This window comes from Tupaia chinensis, unplaced genomic scaffold (genome assembly GCF_000334495.1).
Source record: "Tupaia chinensis unplaced genomic scaffold, TupChi_1.0 Scaffold000146_1, whole genome shotgun sequence".
NCBI lineage: Eukaryota > Metazoa > Chordata > Mammalia > Scandentia > Tupaiidae > Tupaia > Tupaia belangeri.
Window position 1 is genome coordinate 5,028,096 of NW_006159616.1, and position 20,070 is coordinate 5,048,165.

The window sequence follows — 20,070 nt, forward strand, 5'->3', positions numbered from 1 at the left end:
GCAGAGATCCAGGAGCTTCTAACAGGATTGGGAGATTGACTGCACACAGGAGTGGAGAAGTTGGACAAATAAAAGCAGCTCCGTTTCTGAATTGGGTGACAGGGTGAATGGTGGTGCCATTTAATGAGATGGAGAACATAGGAGGTTTGAGAGCAGATAGAGGAAGGTCGTTAGATCATACCGCGAGTGTGTGGTCGGACCGCCTCCCTGGAGCGTGTGGAAGGATCTTTCTCTCTCTCTCTCTCTCTGTCTCACACACACACACACACACACACACACACAGAGTAAATGTCCAGTGTTGAGCTCGGGATACCTGTGGAAAAGTTGAGTAGGAACTGAAACATGGCCTCGGTGTCCAGGAGCATGAGATGTGAGTTTCACTGAGGCACACATTGGAGAGTGCCTGCTCTGAGCACAGGTTCCTGAGCTGTGAGTGCTGAGCTTTCACCCGGCAGGTCAACGTTGTTGTCTCCGATGTGTGGTCAAGCTCAGCACTCGCCGTCAGCTCCCTGGTGATGGGAGTGGTGGGGATTTTGGCAATGCATGGGAACGCTCGGGGAGCTCACCTGGGCACTTTCCCACACTCCATGCCTGCCCTCAGCACCCTCACACTCGCCCACCCCTGCGAGAGCAGGGTGCTGTAATGCACTGACTCCCGGCCTTTCCAAACACGGGGACTTCTTGTTAATATTCGTCTTTGAAAGAGTTCTTCTATCCCACTCCCGCTGTAGCAGCTAGACCTCCGACACCCTTAGACTGAGGGAGCTGTGCTGCCAGGTTCAGTGGCCCAGAGGGCTCCAGGAGGAGGAGGTGTAGGCGCAGTCCCTTGCAGACACTTGGGGTCTGCTTTGCTGCTGAGTGAGCCTCGGGCTCATCAGGTACTGCCTTTAATCTTACCAGAGGGGCCTTTCCCTGCTCAAACCTGTGCTGGATGGTTTACATGTGATAGCTGATCTTTAATCATTTACACATTGTCATTTTTAATCACAGCGCTATCCCCACTTTATAGATGGGGATACGACACTAAAGAGCATGGTAGTTGGTCAGAACCAGACCCTCTTCTGCTGCTCTGTATCTCTTGAAGTATGGAGTTGAAAGATCTAATAGCAGCTAAGCAGATGACATGAGCTCGTGTGTGTCTGGCATGTTTGCTAGACCTTTAAGGTCCTGGGAGGAAGGTTCTTCTGCATCTCTCTGGTCTGTTATTGGCAGGTTCTGATTGGAACTGACTCCATCACAAACCTACATAAACTGGAGCAGGTGTCCAGTGATGAGGGCATTGGGACGTTGGCTGAAAACCTGCTGGAGGCACTGCGTGAGCACCCTGATGTCAACAAGAAGATTGACGCAGCTCGCAGGGAGACCCGGGCCGAGAAGAAGCGCATGGCCATGGCGATGAGGCAGAAGGCCCTGGGCACCCTGGGCATGACGGTAAAGCCACCTCCCCCAGCCCCAAATCTTACCCACACTGACGAGGAGAGGGCTACCTGTGCTTGGAGACAGAGCTGGACAGAGGAGGAAGGAGGAACAGTGTGCTGGGCACGCTCTGTGACTGCTGTGCTCTGCAGACGAACGTGTGAGGCATCACCGCAGCCTTCAGCTGGCTCTGCGAGGGTGATGCTATTACATCCATTTTCTGCATAAGTAACTGAGACTAAGAGGTGAAGTGAAAAGAGCAAGGCACGTGAGTCTTAAGTGGTTGGCAGGAATTTGAACTAGATCTGTTTGACTTAAAGGGCTCTGTGCTTTTCACTGTCCCGCCTTAGAGGAGGCTGAAGTTCTACAAGAGCTTTCCCCAGTCCAGCAAACTTGAGTGCCAGCACATCTGAGTCTCACATGGGACAGTGAGGGAATCATAAACCAACAACCCTTGGCAGCCAAGACTTGGTATTACTGGTAAAAAGAAAGGGGGCTTTTTTTGGTTGCTGGTGGCAAGTTGCCAGGCTTGCAGCAGGCTGGTTCCCTCTGCTTCAGTAGTGTCTGTAGGAGGAGGAGAACAGCAGAAGAATCTGGGCCTTTACTCTCAGTAAAAGACAACCAAAGAGCTTTTGTTGACACAGAAGTCTTAGTGTATGTGGAAGGTTAGCCCCGTTTCTGAGCGTCCCTAAGCCAGGGTGGGAAGGTGTGTGTCTGTCTAAACGCCCTAGTTTATTGTTAAGAAGACAAAAATCTCTTGCAGAGCCTGAATCCAGCCAAAGCTTCTGACTCCAGAACTGGGCTTAAAAAAATGCATCATTCTGCTTCCATTTAGGATAGTGAGAGGAGATCAGAACCCTACTCTTGTAAGCTCTTCCAGGCTAGATCACACTTGAAAAGAGCAGAGGAGCACATGACCTGTGTGCTCCCCGAAGGGCCTACAAGGTGGCCTCCTCTTCTCCAGCTAGAGTGTACTCCCGCACTCAGGCCATGGGAGGCAGGTGTCCTGGGCTGCAGACCTTGCTGGTGCTGCTCTGACGCAGGCTCCTCAGAGCCACCTGTCCGTTTCTCTTTCCCTGTGCTGGATGGTTTACATGTGATAGCTGATCTTTAATCATTTACACATTGTCATTTTTAATCACAGCGCTATCCCCACTTTATAGATGGGGATACGACACTAAAGAGCATGGTAGTTGGTCAGAACCAGACCCTCTTCTGCTGCTCTGTATCTCTTGAAGTATGGAGTTGAAAGATCTAATAGCAGCTAAGCAGATGACATGAGCTCGTGTGTGTCTGGCATGTTTGCTAGACCTTTAAGGTCCTGGGAGGAAGGTTCTTCTGCATCTCTCTGGTCTGTTATTGGCAGGTTCTGATTGGAACTGACTCCATCACAAACCTACATAAACTGGAGCAGGTGTCCAGTGATGAGGGCATTGGGACGTTGGCTGAAAACCTGCTGGAGGCACTGCGTGAGCACCCTGATGTCAACAAGAAGATTGACGCAGCTCGCAGGGAGACCCGGGCCGAGAAGAAGCGCATGGCCATGGCGATGAGGCAGAAGGCCCTGGGCACCCTGGGCATGACGGTAAAGCCACCTCCCCCAGCCCCAAATCTTACCCACACTGACGAGGAGAGGGCTACCTGTGCTTGGAGACAGAGCTGGACAGAGGAGGAAGGAGGAACAGTGTGCTGGGCACGCTCTGTGACTGCTGTGCTCTGCAGACGAACGTGTGAGGCATCACCGCAGCCTTCAGCTGGCTCTGCGAGGGTGATGCTATTACATCCATTTTCTGCATAAGTAACTGAGACTAAGAGGTGAAGTGAAAAGAGCAAGGCACGTGAGTCTTAAGTGGTTGGCAGGAATTTGAACTAGATCTGTTTGACTTAAAGGGCTCTGTGCTTTTCACTGTCCCGCCTTAGAGGAGGCTGAAGTTCTACAAGAGCTTTCCCCAGTCCAGCAAACTTGAGTGCCAGCACATCTGAGTCTCACATGGGACAGTGAGGGAATCATAAACCAACAACCCTTGGCAGCCAAGACTTGGTATTACTGGTAAAAAGAAAGGGGGCTTTTTTTGGTTGCTGGTGGCAAGTTGCCAGGCTTGCAGCAGGCTGGTTCCCTCTGCTTCAGTAGTGTCTGTAGGAGGAGGAGAACAGCAGAAGAATCTGGGCCTTTACTCTCAGTAAAAGACAACCAAAGAGCTTTTGTTGACACAGAAGTCTTAGTGTATGTGGAAGGTTAGCCCCGTTTCTGAGCGTCCCTAAGCCAGGGTGGGAAGGTGTTTGGCGGTCCCCTTCTGATATGCCACCTTGGTTTTCCTGCAGACCAATGAAAAGGGCCAGGTCGTGACCAAGACTGCACTCCTGAAACAGATGGAGGAGCTGATCGAGGAGCCGGGCCTCACGTGCTGCATCTGCAGGGAGGGGTACAAGTTCCAGGTACAGCTGCCAGGCCCGCAGCCGCTTGTGACGGCGGGGCTTTGATGGCATGGCCTGCTCATGCTCCAGGCGTGTCCCATTCCTGTTTTCAGGCCAAGGTCAAGGCTTGCATCTTAGGAGCCTGACAAGGGACCAGCTGTCCTGTCCAAAGGCAGGAAGGCAAATGTCTGAACATTAGTCATTGGCAGACACAAGTCAGTGGATTCCTTCTGTAGGCCAGGCCTTGTGCTCAGAGCTGTTGTAGTTTTAATCTTCACACCAATAAAAAGCCCCAGTTTATGGTTAAGAAGACAAAAATCACTTGCAGAGCCTGAATCCAGCCAAAGCTTCTGACTCCAGAACTGGGCTTAAAAAAATGCATCATTCTGCTTCCATTTAGGATAGTGAGAGGAGATCAGAACCCTACTCTTGTAAGCTCTTCCAGGCTAGATCACACTTGAAAAGAGCAGAGGAGCACATGACCTGTGTGCTCCCCGAAGGGCCTACAAGGTGGCCTCCTCTTCTCCAGCTAGAGTGTACTCCCGCACTCAGGCCATGGGAGGCAGGTGTCCTGGGCTGCAGACCTTGCTGGTGCTGCTCTGACGCAGGCTCCTCAGAGCCACCTGCCAGGCTCAGAAAAGCAAGCGATTATCAAGAAGGTACCTTCTTCCTCGTTTTCAGATAGTTGGAGCACAGAGAAGAGAAGAGAGGCCTCAGCTTGCATTTTTGCCTTTCTGTCTGTACAATATCCTCTTTCTCGTTTTTGTTTTTTTTTTTTCTTTCTTTCTTTTAAATTTGCTAGGTGGATGTGCTGGCTGGAGAGAGATGGGGTGGGGGGTGAGGAAGCATCCCCGTGGGTGCGAGTCACACAGCACTGTCTTCTCCACCTCTCCCTTTGGGAGTTTGGGTACGCACGCAGACATGCCCAGTGTGTTTTCAAGCTGCTCGTTCTGGGACTTGGTCAGCCTTGTGGGATCCAGCCACTGCGCCCAGCCACAGACTGAGTGTTGACTGACACCCCCGTCCTGAACACTCTAGTGTTGCTCCTCACCCACCTCATCTCTTTCTACAAGCCTGACTCGAAATCTCTCCTCACCGTCCTCTGTTTACGATGCTGTCTTTACAGCCCACAAAGGTCCTGGGCATCTATACCTTCACTAAGCGTGTGGCCTTGGAGGAGATGGAGAACAAGCCCCGGAAGCAGCAGGGCTATAGCACCGTGTCCCACTTCAACATTGTGCACTACGACTGCCACCTGGCCGCCGTCAGGTAGGCTGGCTCTAGTGGGGCAAGCCCTTCAGTAGGCTGCCCGGGAGCCTGCCTTACCCCCGGGCCGCCCTTACCTTGTGGCGCCTGAAAGGACTGGGCCTGCCTTGGAGAGGGTGGGACTGGCGACCCCGAGGTTTAAGTCAGCTCCTCAGCCTGTAGGGATTAAGGTGCTCTACCTTAACCATGTAGGCCCGTGAGCTATCCCTGCCGAGTTAGAGTGTGCTTTGGCCCAAGGTTAGTGAAAGAAAGCTCACTTAGCTACAGTGGAGCCAGTGTTTACTGCGTCGAGGTTGTGAATGACTGACTCTCCCGAGGGTCAGGAGCTTGGGTTCTAACTTCCTTAGTGGTACTAGCAAGCCCTTTCCACCCTCACCCAGGCACCTGGTTGCCAATTAATCCAGTGGTCATGTGTGCCTGCTCTGCTCCCCATCCAGGCTGGCACGAGGCCGGGAAGAGTGGGAGAGTGCTGCCCTGCAGAATGCCAACACCAAGTGCAATGGGCTCCTTCCGGTCTGGGGGCCCCACGTCCCCGAATCAGCGTTTGCCACTTGCTTGGCAAGGTGAGTGTTGTGAATGTTGACAGTCCTCACTGGTGGAAAAGGAGGGGGTTCCCAGGAGCCGTCGGCCCATCCCCTCAGTGGGAGTCTGACAGGGAGATGTCCAGATCAGATAGGGCTGGGAGGGTGGGCACCTGTAAAGTGACGACAGGAGGCACCAGCACCCTTGGCTTCTCGGGCACATGTGACATTTCTAGTTATTTCTACTCCTCCTTTGTGGATCTTGTGACTTAGGACATAGGCTCTCTGGGTGCCAGAATTTCCCAGAGTTCACTTGTCATGATGTGTAGCTCTGAAATTTGAGTAATGAAAGTGGCTTAGTGGCAAGAGGGACATTGGCCTCTTTTTAAGGCCTTTCTTGTCTTAGAAAGTTCAGATTAGAATAGCTAATGTTGGGACCAGCAGATGGTGTAATGGTTATGTCTCTGAACTCCCACGTAGTCGACTGTGTTTCGAGTTCCATACCTGGTGGTTTAAAACTCATGCTGGGCATGTGTGTGTGCATGCCCAAAATCCTGAGAGGAGAATGGAGAAAGGATTGCAGCATGCCCCCCCCGGGGGGGTGATTTCTCACTTTCTCTCTGTCTCTATTGCTCTGGTGAGTGCAAGTGCCTGATGACAAAAAACCTCTTTCAATAAAAAGAAATAGCTAACACTTCTCGAGGTCCTTGGTCTTACTGAGGCCTTGTCTCCGGAGTGGTGTCCCGCCCCAAGACCTATTTTAAAGCTCAGGGATAAAAGGTACTTATCATAATCAGGCACCTGGCAGTAATATTGGACAACATACATAAATATTTGCCGTGTGTTACTGTGTACGTTTTACAGCTAAAGAAATTGCCACCCAGGGAGGTGGAGTAACTTGGGATCCCCAGATAGATGAGAATATATATTGATGTAGAAAAATAAACTCTATTTGGAGGTTGCAGAGATCACTTTTATGGGTAGGTCACCTGGTCATCAGAATGGGTATTTCTTTCTCCCAAGTGTACTTCAGATGTGTCCTGAACACTCTAGTGTTGCTCCTCACCCACCTCATCTCTTTCTACAAGCCTGACTCGAAATCTCTCCTCACCGTCCTCTGTTTACGATGCTGTCTTTACAGCCCACAAAGGTCCTGGGCATCTATACCTTCACTAAGCGTGTGGCCTTGGAGGAGATGGAGAACAAGCCCCGGAAGCAGCAGGGCTATAGCACCGTGTCCCACTTCAACATTGTGCACTACGACTGCCACCTGGCCGCCGTCAGGTAGGCTGGCTCTAGTGGGGCAAGCCCTTCAGTAGGCTGCCCGGGAGCCTGCCTTACCCCCGGGCCGCCCTTACCTTGTGGCGCCTGAAAGGACTGGGCCTGCCTTGGAGAGGGTGGGACTGGCGACCCCGAGGTTTAAGTCAGCTCCTCAGCCTGTAGGGATTAAGGTGCTCTACCTTAACCATGTAGGCCCGTGAGCTATCCCTGCCGAGTTAGAGTGTGCTTTGGCCCAAGGTTAGTGAAAGAAAGCTCACTTAGCTACAGTGGAGCCAGTGTTTACTGCGTCGAGGTTGTGAATGACTGACTCTCCCGAGGGTCAGGAGCTTGGGTTCTAACTTCCTTAGTGGTACTAGCAAGCCCTTTCCACCCTCACCCAGGCACCTGGTTGCCAATTAATCCAGTGGTCATGTGTGCCTGCTCTGCTCCCCATCCAGGCTGGCACGAGGCCGGGAAGAGTGGGAGAGTGCTGCCCTGCAGAATGCCAACACCAAGTGCAATGGGCTCCTTCCGGTCTGGGGGCCCCACGTCCCCGAATCAGCGTTTGCCACTTGCTTGGCAAGGTGAGTGTTGTGAATGTTGACAGTCCTCACTGGTGGAAAAGGAGGGGGTTCCCAGGAGCCGTCGGCCCATCCCCTCAGTGGGAGTCTGACAGGGAGATGTCCAGATCAGATAGGGCTGGGAGGGTGGGCACCTGTAAAGTGACGACAGGAGGCACCAGCACCCTTGGCTTCTCGGGCACATGTGACATTTCTAGTTATTTCTACTCCTCCTTTGTGGATCTTGTGACTTAGGACATAGGCTCTCTGGGTGCCAGAATTTCCCAGAGTTCACTTGTCATGATGTGTAGCTCTGAAATTTGAGTAATGAAAGTGGCTTAGTGGCAAGAGGGACATTGGCCTCTTTTTAAGGCCTTTCTTGTCTTAGAAAGTTCAGATTAGAATAGCTAATGTTGGGACCAGCAGATGGTGTAATGGTTATGTCTCTGAACTCCCACGTAGTCGACTGTGTTTCGAGTTCCATACCTGGTGGTTTAAAACTCATGCTGGGCATGTGTGTGTGCATGCCCAAAATCCTGAGAGGAGAATGGAGAAAGGATTGCAGCATGCCCCCCCCGGGGGGGTGATTTCTCACTTTCTCTCTGTCTCTATTGCTCTGGTGAGTGCAAGTGCCTGATGACAAAAAACCTCTTTCAATAAAAAGAAATAGCTAACACTTCTCGAGGTCCTTGGTCTTACTGAGGCCTTGTCTCCGGAGTGGTGTCCCGCCCCAAGACCTATTTTAAAGCTCAGGGATAAAAGGTACTTATCATAATCAGGCACCTGGCAGTAATATTGGACAACATACATAAATATTTGCCGTGTGTTACTGTGTACGTTTTACAGCTAAAGAAATTGCCACCCAGGGAGGTGGAGTAACTTGGGATCCCCAGATAGATGAGAATATATATTGATGTAGAAAAATAAACTCTATTTGGAGGTTGCAGAGATCACTTTTATGGGTAGGTCACCTGGTCATCAGAATGGGTATTTCTTTCTCCCAAGTGTACTTCAGATGTGGCCTTAATATGTCCTACAGCATTCACTCATCAAGAAGCAGGCCTCTGAAAGGGGTGGGTTCTTCCTTACTAAACTTGGAGCGCGCCACCTTCAGTCAGCAGAAATGAAAATGCCCTCTGCTGTGTGGTCTTGCTGCTGAGCCTCCCTCTCCATCTTCTCTCCATCCGTTAGCCATCTGGGCAGGGCGCTCACGGCAGCTCTGCCTTCCCGGGTGGAAGGGAACTCCCTGCCATTCGGCATCTGTCGGCTTCTCTGCAGGCACAACACTTACCTCCAGGAGTGCACAGGCCAGCGGGAGCCCACCTACCAGCTCAACATCCACGACATCAAGCTACTCTTCCTGCGCTTCGCCATGGAGCAGTCGTTCAGCGCGGACACCGGTGGAGGTGGTCGGGAGAGCAACATCCACCTGATCCCATACATCATTCACACTGTGCTTTACGTCCTGAACACGTCAGTACCCCGTGCCCCAGCACGCGGCAGCCCAGCTACCATCCACATCCCTTTGCCCAGCGAGACCCCAGCTTTTCTCTGTCCTCCCCGCTTAGTTCAGAGCAAATGTCTGACCCAGGGCAGCCTTTACTGAGCACCCCTGGCTTTTGGAGGTCACACAGAATAAAGCAGAAAGAGTGACTTCCTTTCCACAGCTGCCCTGTCTCCCATGGTGACAGAGGTTGCATCCTTGGGCTGCCTTGCAGCTCAAAGAGGAGTAGGAGGTGGGGGACACCAGGCCATTGAAGCTGCTGCTTCACCAGAGCCACTACTGCTTTCAGGGCTGTTCCCATGGGACCATGGGGCAGAGTTGTACTGCAGTCGTTAGTAATGGGGGGTTTCCCTGTGAGGGGCTACAGCAGAACTTGGGACCTATGCCACACCTGGAAAATGGGGCTTGTTCGCCCTGTGTTCTCTCTGTGAGTAATGCTTCTGGCAAGTGTGAGGGGAGAGGAAGTGTGGAAGATTATCTGGGAAAGGCAGCTGAGAAGACTGGTAGCCAGGAAAAAAACCAGATTTGTATTTTTATCCTTACGGGTGTTATGGAACAGTTAGGTGGATTCTGAGCAGTATAATTTTAAAGAAGCACCTAGATCGGATAGAGTATATTCTGCCCTCCAGGTTTTTGCTGTTGTTGTTGTTGTTTGTTTGTTTGTTTTTAATTTGCCAGAGGGTGTGTGTGCTCACTGGAGAGAGACACAGAGAGAGAGAGCAAGTGAGGAAGACTCACTGTGGAGGACAGCCATGCCACAGTCCTTTCTCCATCCTCCTCTCAGGGTTTTGGGCATGCCTGCACATCCGTCCAGGGTGTTCTTCAGGTCATCGGGTCTAGGACTTGATTACATAGTTGGGCATCTCAGATCCAGCCACCTTTAACCACCATGCCACTGGCTAGCTCTCACTCCAAATTTTCAAAGCAAATTAAGGGATTTACTGTCCCATAGTGTTAGGATTTTACTGAAAGGTTTCCTCCTATTCACACTGTGCTTTACGTCCTGAACACGTCAGTACCCCGTGCCCCAGCACGCGGCAGCCCAGCTACCATCCACATCCCTTTGCCCAGCGAGACCCCAGCTTTTCTCTGTCCTCCCCGCTTAGTTCAGAGCAAATGTCTGACCCAGGGCAGCCTTTACTGAGCACCCCTGGCTTTTGGAGGTCACACAGAATAAAGCAGAAAGAGTGACTTCCTTTCCACAGCTGCCCTGTCTCCCATGGTGACAGAGGTTGCATCCTTGGGCTGCCTTGCAGCTCAAAGAGGAGTAGGAGGTGGGGGACACCAGGCCATTGAAGCTGCTGCTTCACCAGAGCCACTACTGCTTTCAGGGCTGTTCCCATGGGACCATGGGGCAGAGTTGTACTGCAGTCGTTAGTAATGGGGGGTTTCCCTGTGAGGGGCTACAGCAGAACTTGGGACCTATGCCACACCTGGAAAATGGGGCTTGTTCGCCCTGTGTTCTCTCTGTGAGTAATGCTTCTGGCAAGTGTGAGGGGAGAGGAAGTGTGGAAGATTATCTGGGAAAGGCAGCTGAGAAGACTGGTAGCCAGGAAAAAAACCAGATTTGTATTTTTATCCTTACGGGTGTTATGGAACAGTTAGGTGGATTCTGAGCAGTATAATTTTAAAGAAGCACCTAGATCGGATAGAGTATATTCTGCCCTCCAGGTTTTTGCTGTTGTTGTTGTTGTTTGTTTGTTTGTTTTTAATTTGCCAGAGGGTGTGTGTGCTCACTGGAGAGAGACACAGAGAGAGAGAGCAAGTGAGGAAGACTCACTGTGGAGGACAGCCATGCCACAGTCCTTTCTCCATCCTCCTCTCAGGGTTTTGGGCATGCCTGCACATCCGTCCAGGGTGTTCTTCAGGTCATCGGGTCTAGGACTTGATTACATAGTTGGGCATCTCAGATCCAGCCACCTTTAACCACCATGCCACTGGCTAGCTCTCACTCCAAATTTTCAAAGCAAATTAAGGGATTTACTGTCCCATAGTGTTAGGATTTTACTGAAAGGTTTCCTCCTCCAGGCCCCATCACCTAGCGAGTCTTACAGCTCTCCTGGACAGAATTGGAACCTGTTGAAAGGCTAAGTACAGCCTGCCCGAGTCAGCTGTGGTGCAGTCGAGGCAGCAGGACAGCCTGTCTCTCAGCCTTTCTGGTCCTCTCTCCCGTTTCCTGGTGATCAAAGGCTGACCTTGAGCCCCCAGACTCATTGTTAAACACGGGGCAGGTCTCCATCGGCACATTACCTCACCCACTAAACTGCTTAGACTGTCAGACGCACCTGGCTTCACTGATGACACAGACCTTCCCACTGTCCACACTGCTGCAGCCCGGGCAGCGCTAATTGCCAGTGTTCTTAAGGCCCTTTTTTTGCAGAGACATGTCTTTTGGCAGCCATCAGGTGGGGTGGATTGCTCTGTTCTGCAGAGAGAAAGGCAGACCTGAGTTATGTGGCTCATGAGTTACGTGGCTGGTAACGACGCTGGCAGCGCCTAGTGTCACGATGCCCTGTTTCCTCCCGCAGCACAAGGGCAGCAAGCACTCGTGGTAGAGAGCACCATCCAGGTGTTAAGGAGAGCGTGTAGCAGGAAGTAGATCATTGGAAGGACTCGGGATTTTAGTGCCAGTTTAGTGGCCACTCGTCAGCACGCGTTGGGGAGAAAGAGTAAACAGCAGGCAGGTTCCGGAGCCAGACCCCGGGTTCAGAGCACAGTTCTTCTCCAGTGTGTGGCTCCAGGCAACGTACTCCCTGTGCCATAGTTTCCTCTTCTGTAAAGCCAGGGTAGTGGTAGTGCCTGTCTCAGGGTTCTTGTGAGGACTACATGAGGTCACCCATGGAACATGTTCCAGTTGGCACCTGGCATTCACGTGGGGTGAGGTCATCATCCTCATTGCAGTTGAGGAGAGAACAAGAAGTGGTGCTCACCTGAAGGAGCTGTTCTAGTGGAGGGAAAGGACACAGTTCCTAGGAAGGCCAGCCGAAAGGGGAGCCGAGGAGAGCGCCTGATGCAAGTTCAGCATACACTTCAGTAGCATTTAGGGCTGTGTGGAATGAGGCTGCGTTCAGGTTCGGGGCCGAGTCCGGGAATACACATTTGCATTTTGCCTCTGTCACTCACTAGCTTATTGACTTTGGGCAAGTTGCTTCACTTCTCTGTGCTTCTCTGGAGTTAGGGGAATGCTGTTAGAGCATCTGAATGTACCTGATAAGAGCCAGTAGTTGTTTGGAGCTGTTGGTGCTGAGGCAGGAGTGGGAAGCGGGGGTCAGGGAAGACCCCACAAGGAAGGGCCTGGAAGGGGAAGAAGGGCTTGGATGGTGAGAGAGGAGGTGAGGGGCAGGGAAGTGTTCAGTGAACTGCATGGGGCTAGCCCTCCCCGTCCTGCTGCAGTGGTCCTTCTGCCTGCCCTCTTCACACCTCTTTTCTTTCAGAACGCGGGCAACTTCACGAGAAGAGAAGAACCTGCAAGGCTTTCTGGAGCAGCCCAAGGAGAAGTGGGTAGAGAGTGCCTTTGAAGTGGACGGGCCCCACTATTTCACAGTCCTGGCCCTCCACATCCTGCCCCCTGAGCAGTGGAGAGCCACACGAGTGGAAATCTTGCGGAGGCTGCTAGTGACCTCGCAGGCCCGGGCAGTGGCTCCAGGGGGAGCCACCAGGTCAGTACCCGAGTCAGGAAGCTGTTGCCTGGATTGTTCCCGGTGCATGTGAAAGCTGCTGGGCAGTAGGCTTGTGCTAAGCGAGGGCATGGTCGCTCGACTCGGCGGTTGTCCCCCTCCTCAGTCTGCCCTACCAGGAGTCTAGGTTGATGGCGGGAAACTGCCATCACCTCTGGGTACTGTGTTCAGCTACTAGAAGAGTGGAGCCAGGCTTACCCGCTGTCGAAGCCTCTAGAGAGCGTGTCAGCCCCGCACCGGGGTGAGGACTGATGAGAAGACAGCCAGCCAGGCTGGCCGCATCTCACGGTGTTGGTGTGAACGTTTAACATGGCTGTGGTTGCTGATTGGTTCCTTTCCTATCCCTTCAGTCTCAGGTAGGACCACTCCCTCAGGCCCACACCTCCCACAGGAGAGCAGCATTTCGGGAAGGAAGTGGTCTTTGTTTTTTTGTTAATTATTTTATTTAACTTTATTTATTTTAATTTGACCAGAGAGGAACAGAGTGAGAGAGAAAGAGAGGTGGGGGAAATGAGAACGCAAGCTGCCAGGTCTAGGACTTGAGCCATAGTCGGCCATGTGGGAGTCCAGCACCCATAATCACACCACCTGCTGGCTCCAGACGTGGTCTTTGTTACTGTGCTGTACTGAGATTTGAGTTAGGTGGTGGTGGTGGGATTTACCGTGAGAGACATGAGTGCAAACAGAAACTACCACCAGCAGCTCTTTGAGGTGACCATGTGGCTTGCTGTGCAGAGGGGACTGTGGGCACCATTCAGGTGGAAAGTGGCCCTGAACCATCTGCCTGTTTGGGGCACCTGGGGGTGGGGAGGAGTGGCAGTTTGTTTCTGCCGTTTGAGGGAAATGTGCCTCTGCTTCCTTTCTGGAAGGCCTGCCCCTGCGGTTCTGCTTCAGCCCTCTGGCTCCTTTAGTCTCGGTTCCGAAGGGTCATTGCCATGATAACCCACGTGGAGATGGCACGGACCTGAGATGGCACACTTGGTTTCTTCACGTCCATCAGCTCTGATCTGTCAGGTGTCGCCATTCTTAGACGCCTCACACCTCAGAGACACCAAGTTGAAGCTGTGCTGCTGCATCTGGCGAAGACCAGCTTGTTTGTGTAGGGTGGGAGGGGGCTCGTCTTGTTAGAGTCCTACATAACCTCTGCCCCATTGTTTCCTAAGATTCTGAAGCATTAATAACTAACTAGCTGCTAGAAATGAAGTTAGAGCATGAGAAGGCTAAGCTGGGTAAGTCGGGCCCGGCCGGCATTCCCAGCATGCGGGGTGACCGTTTATTTGCACAGGTTCTCTGTGGCAGGTGTGAAATCTGAACCCACAGGAGGTGTTTTGCTTTCAATTAGGAGGCTAGAATTCATTACTGTCCCAGGCAGTTAAGGAAAAGCCAATTTGGTCACAGCTTAATTAGGAAATCCAGTGTGGGCTGTTGCATTCATGAGCTGCCATTTTCTCTGTAGCCATTTAGTCACCTTTACTAATTAGCCTTAAATAATTAACTTGGGCAGGGTCGCTCAGGATTCCTGCTTACCAAAGCACACCAGCCAGGGAGAGGCCCAGATTTGCCTGTGGTCTGGGGCTGGGAGCCTGGTGCCCATAAACAGACTGGAAGAGGTGCTGAGGGTTTGCGGTCTTAGTTTGGGGAAGAAGGCTGTGGTTGGGAGGGCATTTCGGTGTCTCACCCTGGTGTTGGGCACAGGCACGGGCAGCAGGCCTTGCCCTCAGTCCTGCACGGGATGGGGCAGGTGCAGAGGCAGATACCCAGCAGTGGAGCTTGAGTCAGGCTGACCCACGTGCATGTTACATATCAGGAAAAGGGCTCCTCTGCCAGGATCGTAGCGCACCTCGACCTGGGACTTTCCTAGACTCCTGTCACGGCTCTATCTGCTCTCTTTCTGCCAGGAGACAGAGGTGCAAAAAAACGAGTTTTCATCCTCACCTACAGTGGTTTTCACTTTGGGCTGCAGCATCCCTTGGCAGGGGAGAAGTAGGGTCAAGGTCCTGGGATGGGTGAGGACAAAAGAAGTTTTTTTGCGAACGCAATTGTCTTTTTTTTTTTTTTTTTAAAGCTTTGTTATAGGCTGTGTGTGCACTTGCTAGAGAGAAACGGGGTTGGGCAGGGAGAATTCACCTCCAGGAGCGATGGTCATACGGCAATTCCTTCTCCTCTAATTCTCCTGTTGGAATTTTGAGCACATGTGTGTGTGGTATGTCTTTTAAGCTCCTGGGTCAAGGACTTGAACTGTGCAGTCAGCCATGTGGATCCAGCACCTTAATCTCCACACACCACCTGCTGGCCCTGTCTCATTTTATTCTTTTACTTTGTGAGTTAACTAAAACATTTACTGAATGTAGGTGCAGAAGGCTGTCCAGTTTCTTCATTCAAGGCCAGTGTTAGTTTCAGCTTCTGTAAGAAATAACATCTGTGCTTATCTTAGTTTATAATCTTACATGTACGCATGCATTTTAATACCAAACTAAATGTTGAGTTGATCCAGAGCATTTTAGTGCACATCCCTTTGGTGTTCTAAGGTACGCGATGAGGGGTCCTGCAATCTTTACTTGTTTATTACCGATGTGACGTGTCTGTGGACAGAGCCTCTTGCAGAACTTGGGGAGTAGGGGTGGGTTTGAAGCTGTACCCTGCTGCTGATACTTCATTCCCTGTGCCGGAGGGAGTCTGGCCTTTCTGTATTTCACAGCGGCTCTGCCTGTGGAATCATTCCTCAAACTAAGATTGTCCACCAAGAAGGCAGTGGACGTTGTCAGAGATGGCTTCCAGTGTTCCAAGGGACTTTATCCTGAGCTGAATCACGGGATTAGATGGAAGTGATACTGGCTATAAACAAAGGGGTGTGGTGAACAGCCCCAGATTACCAGGGATTTAGGAGGTGTCGGTGGTTGCGTGCTCCATCCTAGACATTGTTATTGCTCAACAACAATTTTCCGCCAGCTTGCTCTTTTCTAACAGCACACATTTGACAGACTACTGTGTTGGGCCGGTTTGGGTTTGCTGACTGTTTCTAAAATTTTTCTGGTGGCAATTCCAGACTCTTGTCTCCTACTTGGTTAACTATGTACCATCAAGTTCAAGAGCTTGTGTGGGGGCTGAACATGGGGCGAGGGAATCCTGTTTCTTTCTTTCTTTCTTTCTTTCTTTCTTTCTTTCTTTCTTTTTTTTTTTTTTGAGAGGTTTTCTGCTATAGGGCGTGTGCGCTCGCCAGACAGACAGAGAGAGACAGAGACAGAAAGCGAGAAATCATCCCCCGGGGGGATGGTCACACCGCAATCACTTCTCCATTTTCCTCTCGGGATCTTGGGCACGCACACACATGCGCCTGGCGTGAGTTTAAGCCACCAAGGCTGGGATGCGAACCGCGGTCGACTACGCGGGAGTCCAGCGACATAGCCATTACGCTAACCGCTGGTTCCCGGAATCATTTGGTTACCACGTGGCAACTCCTGTCTCTCCCGTCCCGCTGTACCCTGCTTCAGAGGGGAGTGCTGAGAGAATTGGGGTTCCGTGGCAAGTCTTAGCAGAAGTAAACCTGGGTCTCAGGGCTTGAGGACTTCTTGCCACAGCTGTGTGTTCCGGGAGGCAAGGCAAGCAGCTGGGCCTGTGTGCACGGAGCGCTGTGGCCCTCTCTGTGTCCCAGGATGCTTTGCTCCGACCTTGTGTACCCGTCGGGATTCAGGAGGTGGAACTGATTTTCTTTTCCAGGCTGACAGATAAGGCGGTCAAGGACTACTCTGCTTACCGTTCTTCCCTTCTCTTTTGGGCCCTCGTGGATCTCATTTACAACATGTTTAAGGTAAGGAAGCCAGGAGGCCCAGCTTGTTTCCTTAAGGGGGTAAAGTCCCTCCCTCCCAGCTCTGACCCTGTCTCAGCATCCAGGCTGCTGCTCCCCTGGCCTAGGGTGCTTCGCTCCTGAGGAACAAATGGCCCCGCTGCAGGAAGGGATCTGTCCTGTCACCCCAGCCCCTCACATCTGATGTGCATGTGGCCAAGTCACCTCTCTCAGGCCTGCCCCAGGGCACCTCCTTCCCGGCCCTCTCTTGTGGCCCATCCCCTCGTCTGAACCACCCACTGCCCTGTGACAGAAAAAGTCCTGTTCCCTGCCTCTAGAGCGTCGGTATTGGGGCCGGCTCCTTTTATCATCTGGATGAGATGGCTCTGTCAGAGGGTGTCGACAGGTCCCTTTGCTTTGGGAGATGCAGATGTGAGATGTGTTGGGAGGAAGGAATGCAGTCACTTGCTGGAGCTTGTCGGCTCAAGTGCCACAGCACACGAGGGGGCTCTAGAGGAGTGAGGTTAAATTTTGTTGTTCCTGGAGGCAAAACATCCTCCAGGGACAGCTTTGATGTGTGTGGGGAGGGCTTCTCTCCATGGGATTGAATGGCCTGATGGGTGTGAGCGCAGGATGAGGTGGCATTACATAACCACCTCCTCGGCCCTGACTCCTGTCGGTTCTTGTAGAAGGTGCCTACCAGTAACACGGAGGGGGGCTGGTCCTGCTCTCTGGCTGAGTACATCCGCCATAATGACATGCCCATCTACGAAGCTGCCGACAGAGCCCTGAAGACCTTCCAGGAGGAGTTCATGCCAGTGGAGACCTTCTCAGAGTTCCTCGATGCGGCCGGTCAGTGTCAGGGTTCTATCTTACAGGCCCTCTGCAGCAAAGCCCCATGTCTGCCTTTGTGAGCTGACCACGTAGCTCACGTCTCAGAAGAGACACAGCTATGAACCAGCCTCCCAGCTGCCTCCGGAAGCCCTGGCAGGATGTGTAAATGCCGAGCTGCTGACAACAGGAATAGGGGCTCTTACGTGTGCTGAGTGTGCATGACCAACCCATGGGCACTGTCCTCCTTGCACGTGGCCTCGTCCTCCTCAAAGACTAGTCAGAGGCCAAGGGACATAGCCGGGAACTGGGAGTCATGGCTGCCGGCCTTTTCTGCTAGCTTGGAGAGTTAGTGCGTGAGTGGGAATACACCTGTTTCCCCCTCACCTTTTGGGGCCTGAGACCTGTTATGTTGCCGCTGTCCCCAGGGAGATGTAGAAGATTTCTGATTCTTAAATAGGTGGCAAATATGAAAACAAAGCTAAGTGCATCTCTTTTTTCAGGCTTTTGCCACAGGGCACATGCGCTTCAAGAAGAGAGATAAATAGAGGGAACTGGGGAAGCAATCCTCCCTAGTGAGAATTTACCCCTGAGGGATGGCCACGTTGCAATCCCTTCCCCACTGTCCTCTTAGGATTTTGGGCACACACACAGATGTGCCCAATGTGATTTTTAAGCCACTGGGTCCAGGACTCAAAGCATGGTCAGCCACGTGGGAGTCCAGCGCCTTAAACACCACTCCACTTGCTGACCCTGCCAAGTGTATCCCTTGAGTGTACGAGTAGGGCAGCCGTGTGAGATGTGGTCAATTCCTCACCCCGCAGCTGGTAAAACGGAAGTTCATTACTCTCGCCTGTGTACAAATCCTCTGTTCGACAACTTTTTTGCCCTGATGGCAAGCACATTAAAATTTGTTTGGATTTGTAAGCGAGCATCAAGTGATAGCAGGTAGAGGTGAGGGGTCCATGCCTAGGAAAATCCTCCAGGAGTGAGAGCTCAGTGCCCACTCTCCCTGTGGGGCCTCTGAACCTGCTCAACTCTTTGCTAGGCTGTTTCCATAGGACTCTTATAAAGAATCAGGAAAAGGGACCAGCAGTTAGTGTAATGGCTATGTCACTGGACTCCCATGTATTTGACCGCCATTCGAGTCCCGGACCCGGTGGCTTAAACTCATACCGGGCATGTGTGCGTGCCCAAGATCCTGAGAGGAGAATGGAGGAGAAGGGATTGCGGCGTGGCCTTCCCCCCAGGGGGTGATTTCTTGCTTTCTGTCTCTGTCTCTGTCTTTCTGGCGAGCGCACATGCCCTGTAGCAAAAACTTCTCCATAAAAAGAAGCTGGAAAAAGCCCAGATCCCACTGTCACGAGAACCCCTCCACTAACGTTGCCTCTGTGTTTTCATCCTGTGGGAACAAGAGCTGCCAGGGATCTGGAGTGATACATATTGTGGACTCCTCTTTCTTCTCAGCTCTGCACCGAAGGAGTGCTTGTTCCCTGAAGTTCTGGGGTCTCCTTTCTGGCTGTGGCTTGCAGTGGCCTCAGTGGAAGCCTGTCCTAGGATGGGCCCTTGTGGCCTGGTGCTCTGGCTGTGGTCTGGGTGTCACGTGCTAACGTGGCTCACCTCCAGTGTCATTAGCTTTGCTGACTGCTGCTCCCACTGGCATCTTTCAGCTGAACATTGAATCACCAGCATCCCTTAGTACCCACCTTGCTTTCTTCCCAGAAACGAAGCCCTGACCAGGAGCAGGCCCCCGGCTGACTTGGCCCTCTGTCCTCAGCACCGAGCTCTGTGCCTGTCACAGGGACCCATCCTTGCGACTGTGAAAGTCAGAGCTAGTTGTAGAAGGAGGTGGGCAGGGGAAAGAACGTCTTCCCTCCATTCAGGCTTTGCGTCAGGCCTGAGCTGGTGGCAGCACCTGACCTGCAGCAGGGAGACTGAGAGCCCCTCCGACAGGTCACCTCTGTGCCTCCCACTTCTAGGGCAGGTGTTCACAGCTGACTTTATTGCTTTGTTTAGGCTGTTAGAAAATTTCAGAGCACTAGACACACCCTGTTCAAATGGAAGAACAAAAACACCTTCCAGAGTCAACAGGAGACGGTCTGTGCCTCTCTCCCCCCGTTAGCACCGACGCTGTGCGATGACCTCAGCTTGAATGCTGCCAGGCCTCTAGGGCTGACAGCTCCACGCCTGTCTAACGTGAGGCCCCGTGCCTCCTGCGCCCTGCTTGAGGAGGCAGGGCGGGCCCCAGGGACTGGATGGGGACAGAACACCTCTGTGACGGCCACTGTGGCACACAGGGCCTCGTTTAACCCCCACAGCGAGGCTGCGAGGGCTTCCTCTGTTTTACTTGCTAGTTGAGGAACTGGAGCTCCTGAGCTGTGGTGCCTGCTCGGGAGCCACGATCACAGCTCGGAGAAACCAGGGTCCTCCTACCCTGCTCTCCTCTAGCCCTCTAGCGCAGTGGCGTTCACCTTGCTTTGGTCCCAGAGTCCTGTGAGAAGATGAAGGAGGCCGTGGGCACTCCTCCTTCCCCCTAGCACTTGGTTTGGTGGACTCGGAGGCCTGGAACCTCTGCTCTGGGGGGCTCGCGGGGTTGGCCTCTGCCCCATCACCCAGACGGCAGGATCTGTTTGTGGAGCAGGACTCCTGCAGAACAGGGTGTTTGCTTGGTGACTCTGCCCAGTCGCTGCTGGTGGCAGCACCTGGCCTGCAGCAGGGAGACTGAGAGCCCCTCCGACAGGTCACCTCTGGAGCCTGTTTGGGCACAGCGTGTTACTCTGCGTGGACGCAGCAGCGCTGAATCCGTGGCCGGGGGGCGTGCACACCGGCCCTCAAA

General features: G+C 52.6%; 1 protein-coding gene across 1 annotated transcript in view; it reads left to right on the plus strand.

Moving 5' to 3' along the window:
• The window catches only part of LOC114007248 (E3 ubiquitin-protein ligase UBR4-like), a gene marked incomplete at its 3' end in the record, with an annotated part of 55,625 nt that extends 38,370 nt beyond the window's left edge, over window positions 1–17,255 (plus strand). The window contains 8 exon segments of the mRNA XM_027770607.1: window positions 1,213–1,431; window positions 3,739–3,852; window positions 4,958–5,100; window positions 5,535–5,660; window positions 8,717–8,911; window positions 12,377–12,601; window positions 16,337–16,427; window positions 17,093–17,255. Of these exon segments, the coding sequence (XP_027626408.1) occupies window positions 1,213–1,431; window positions 3,739–3,852; window positions 4,958–5,100; window positions 5,535–5,660; window positions 8,717–8,911; window positions 12,377–12,601; window positions 16,337–16,427; window positions 17,093–17,255 (1,276 nt within the window).
• Between the last annotated feature and the right edge of the window lie 2,815 nt (window positions 17,256–20,070).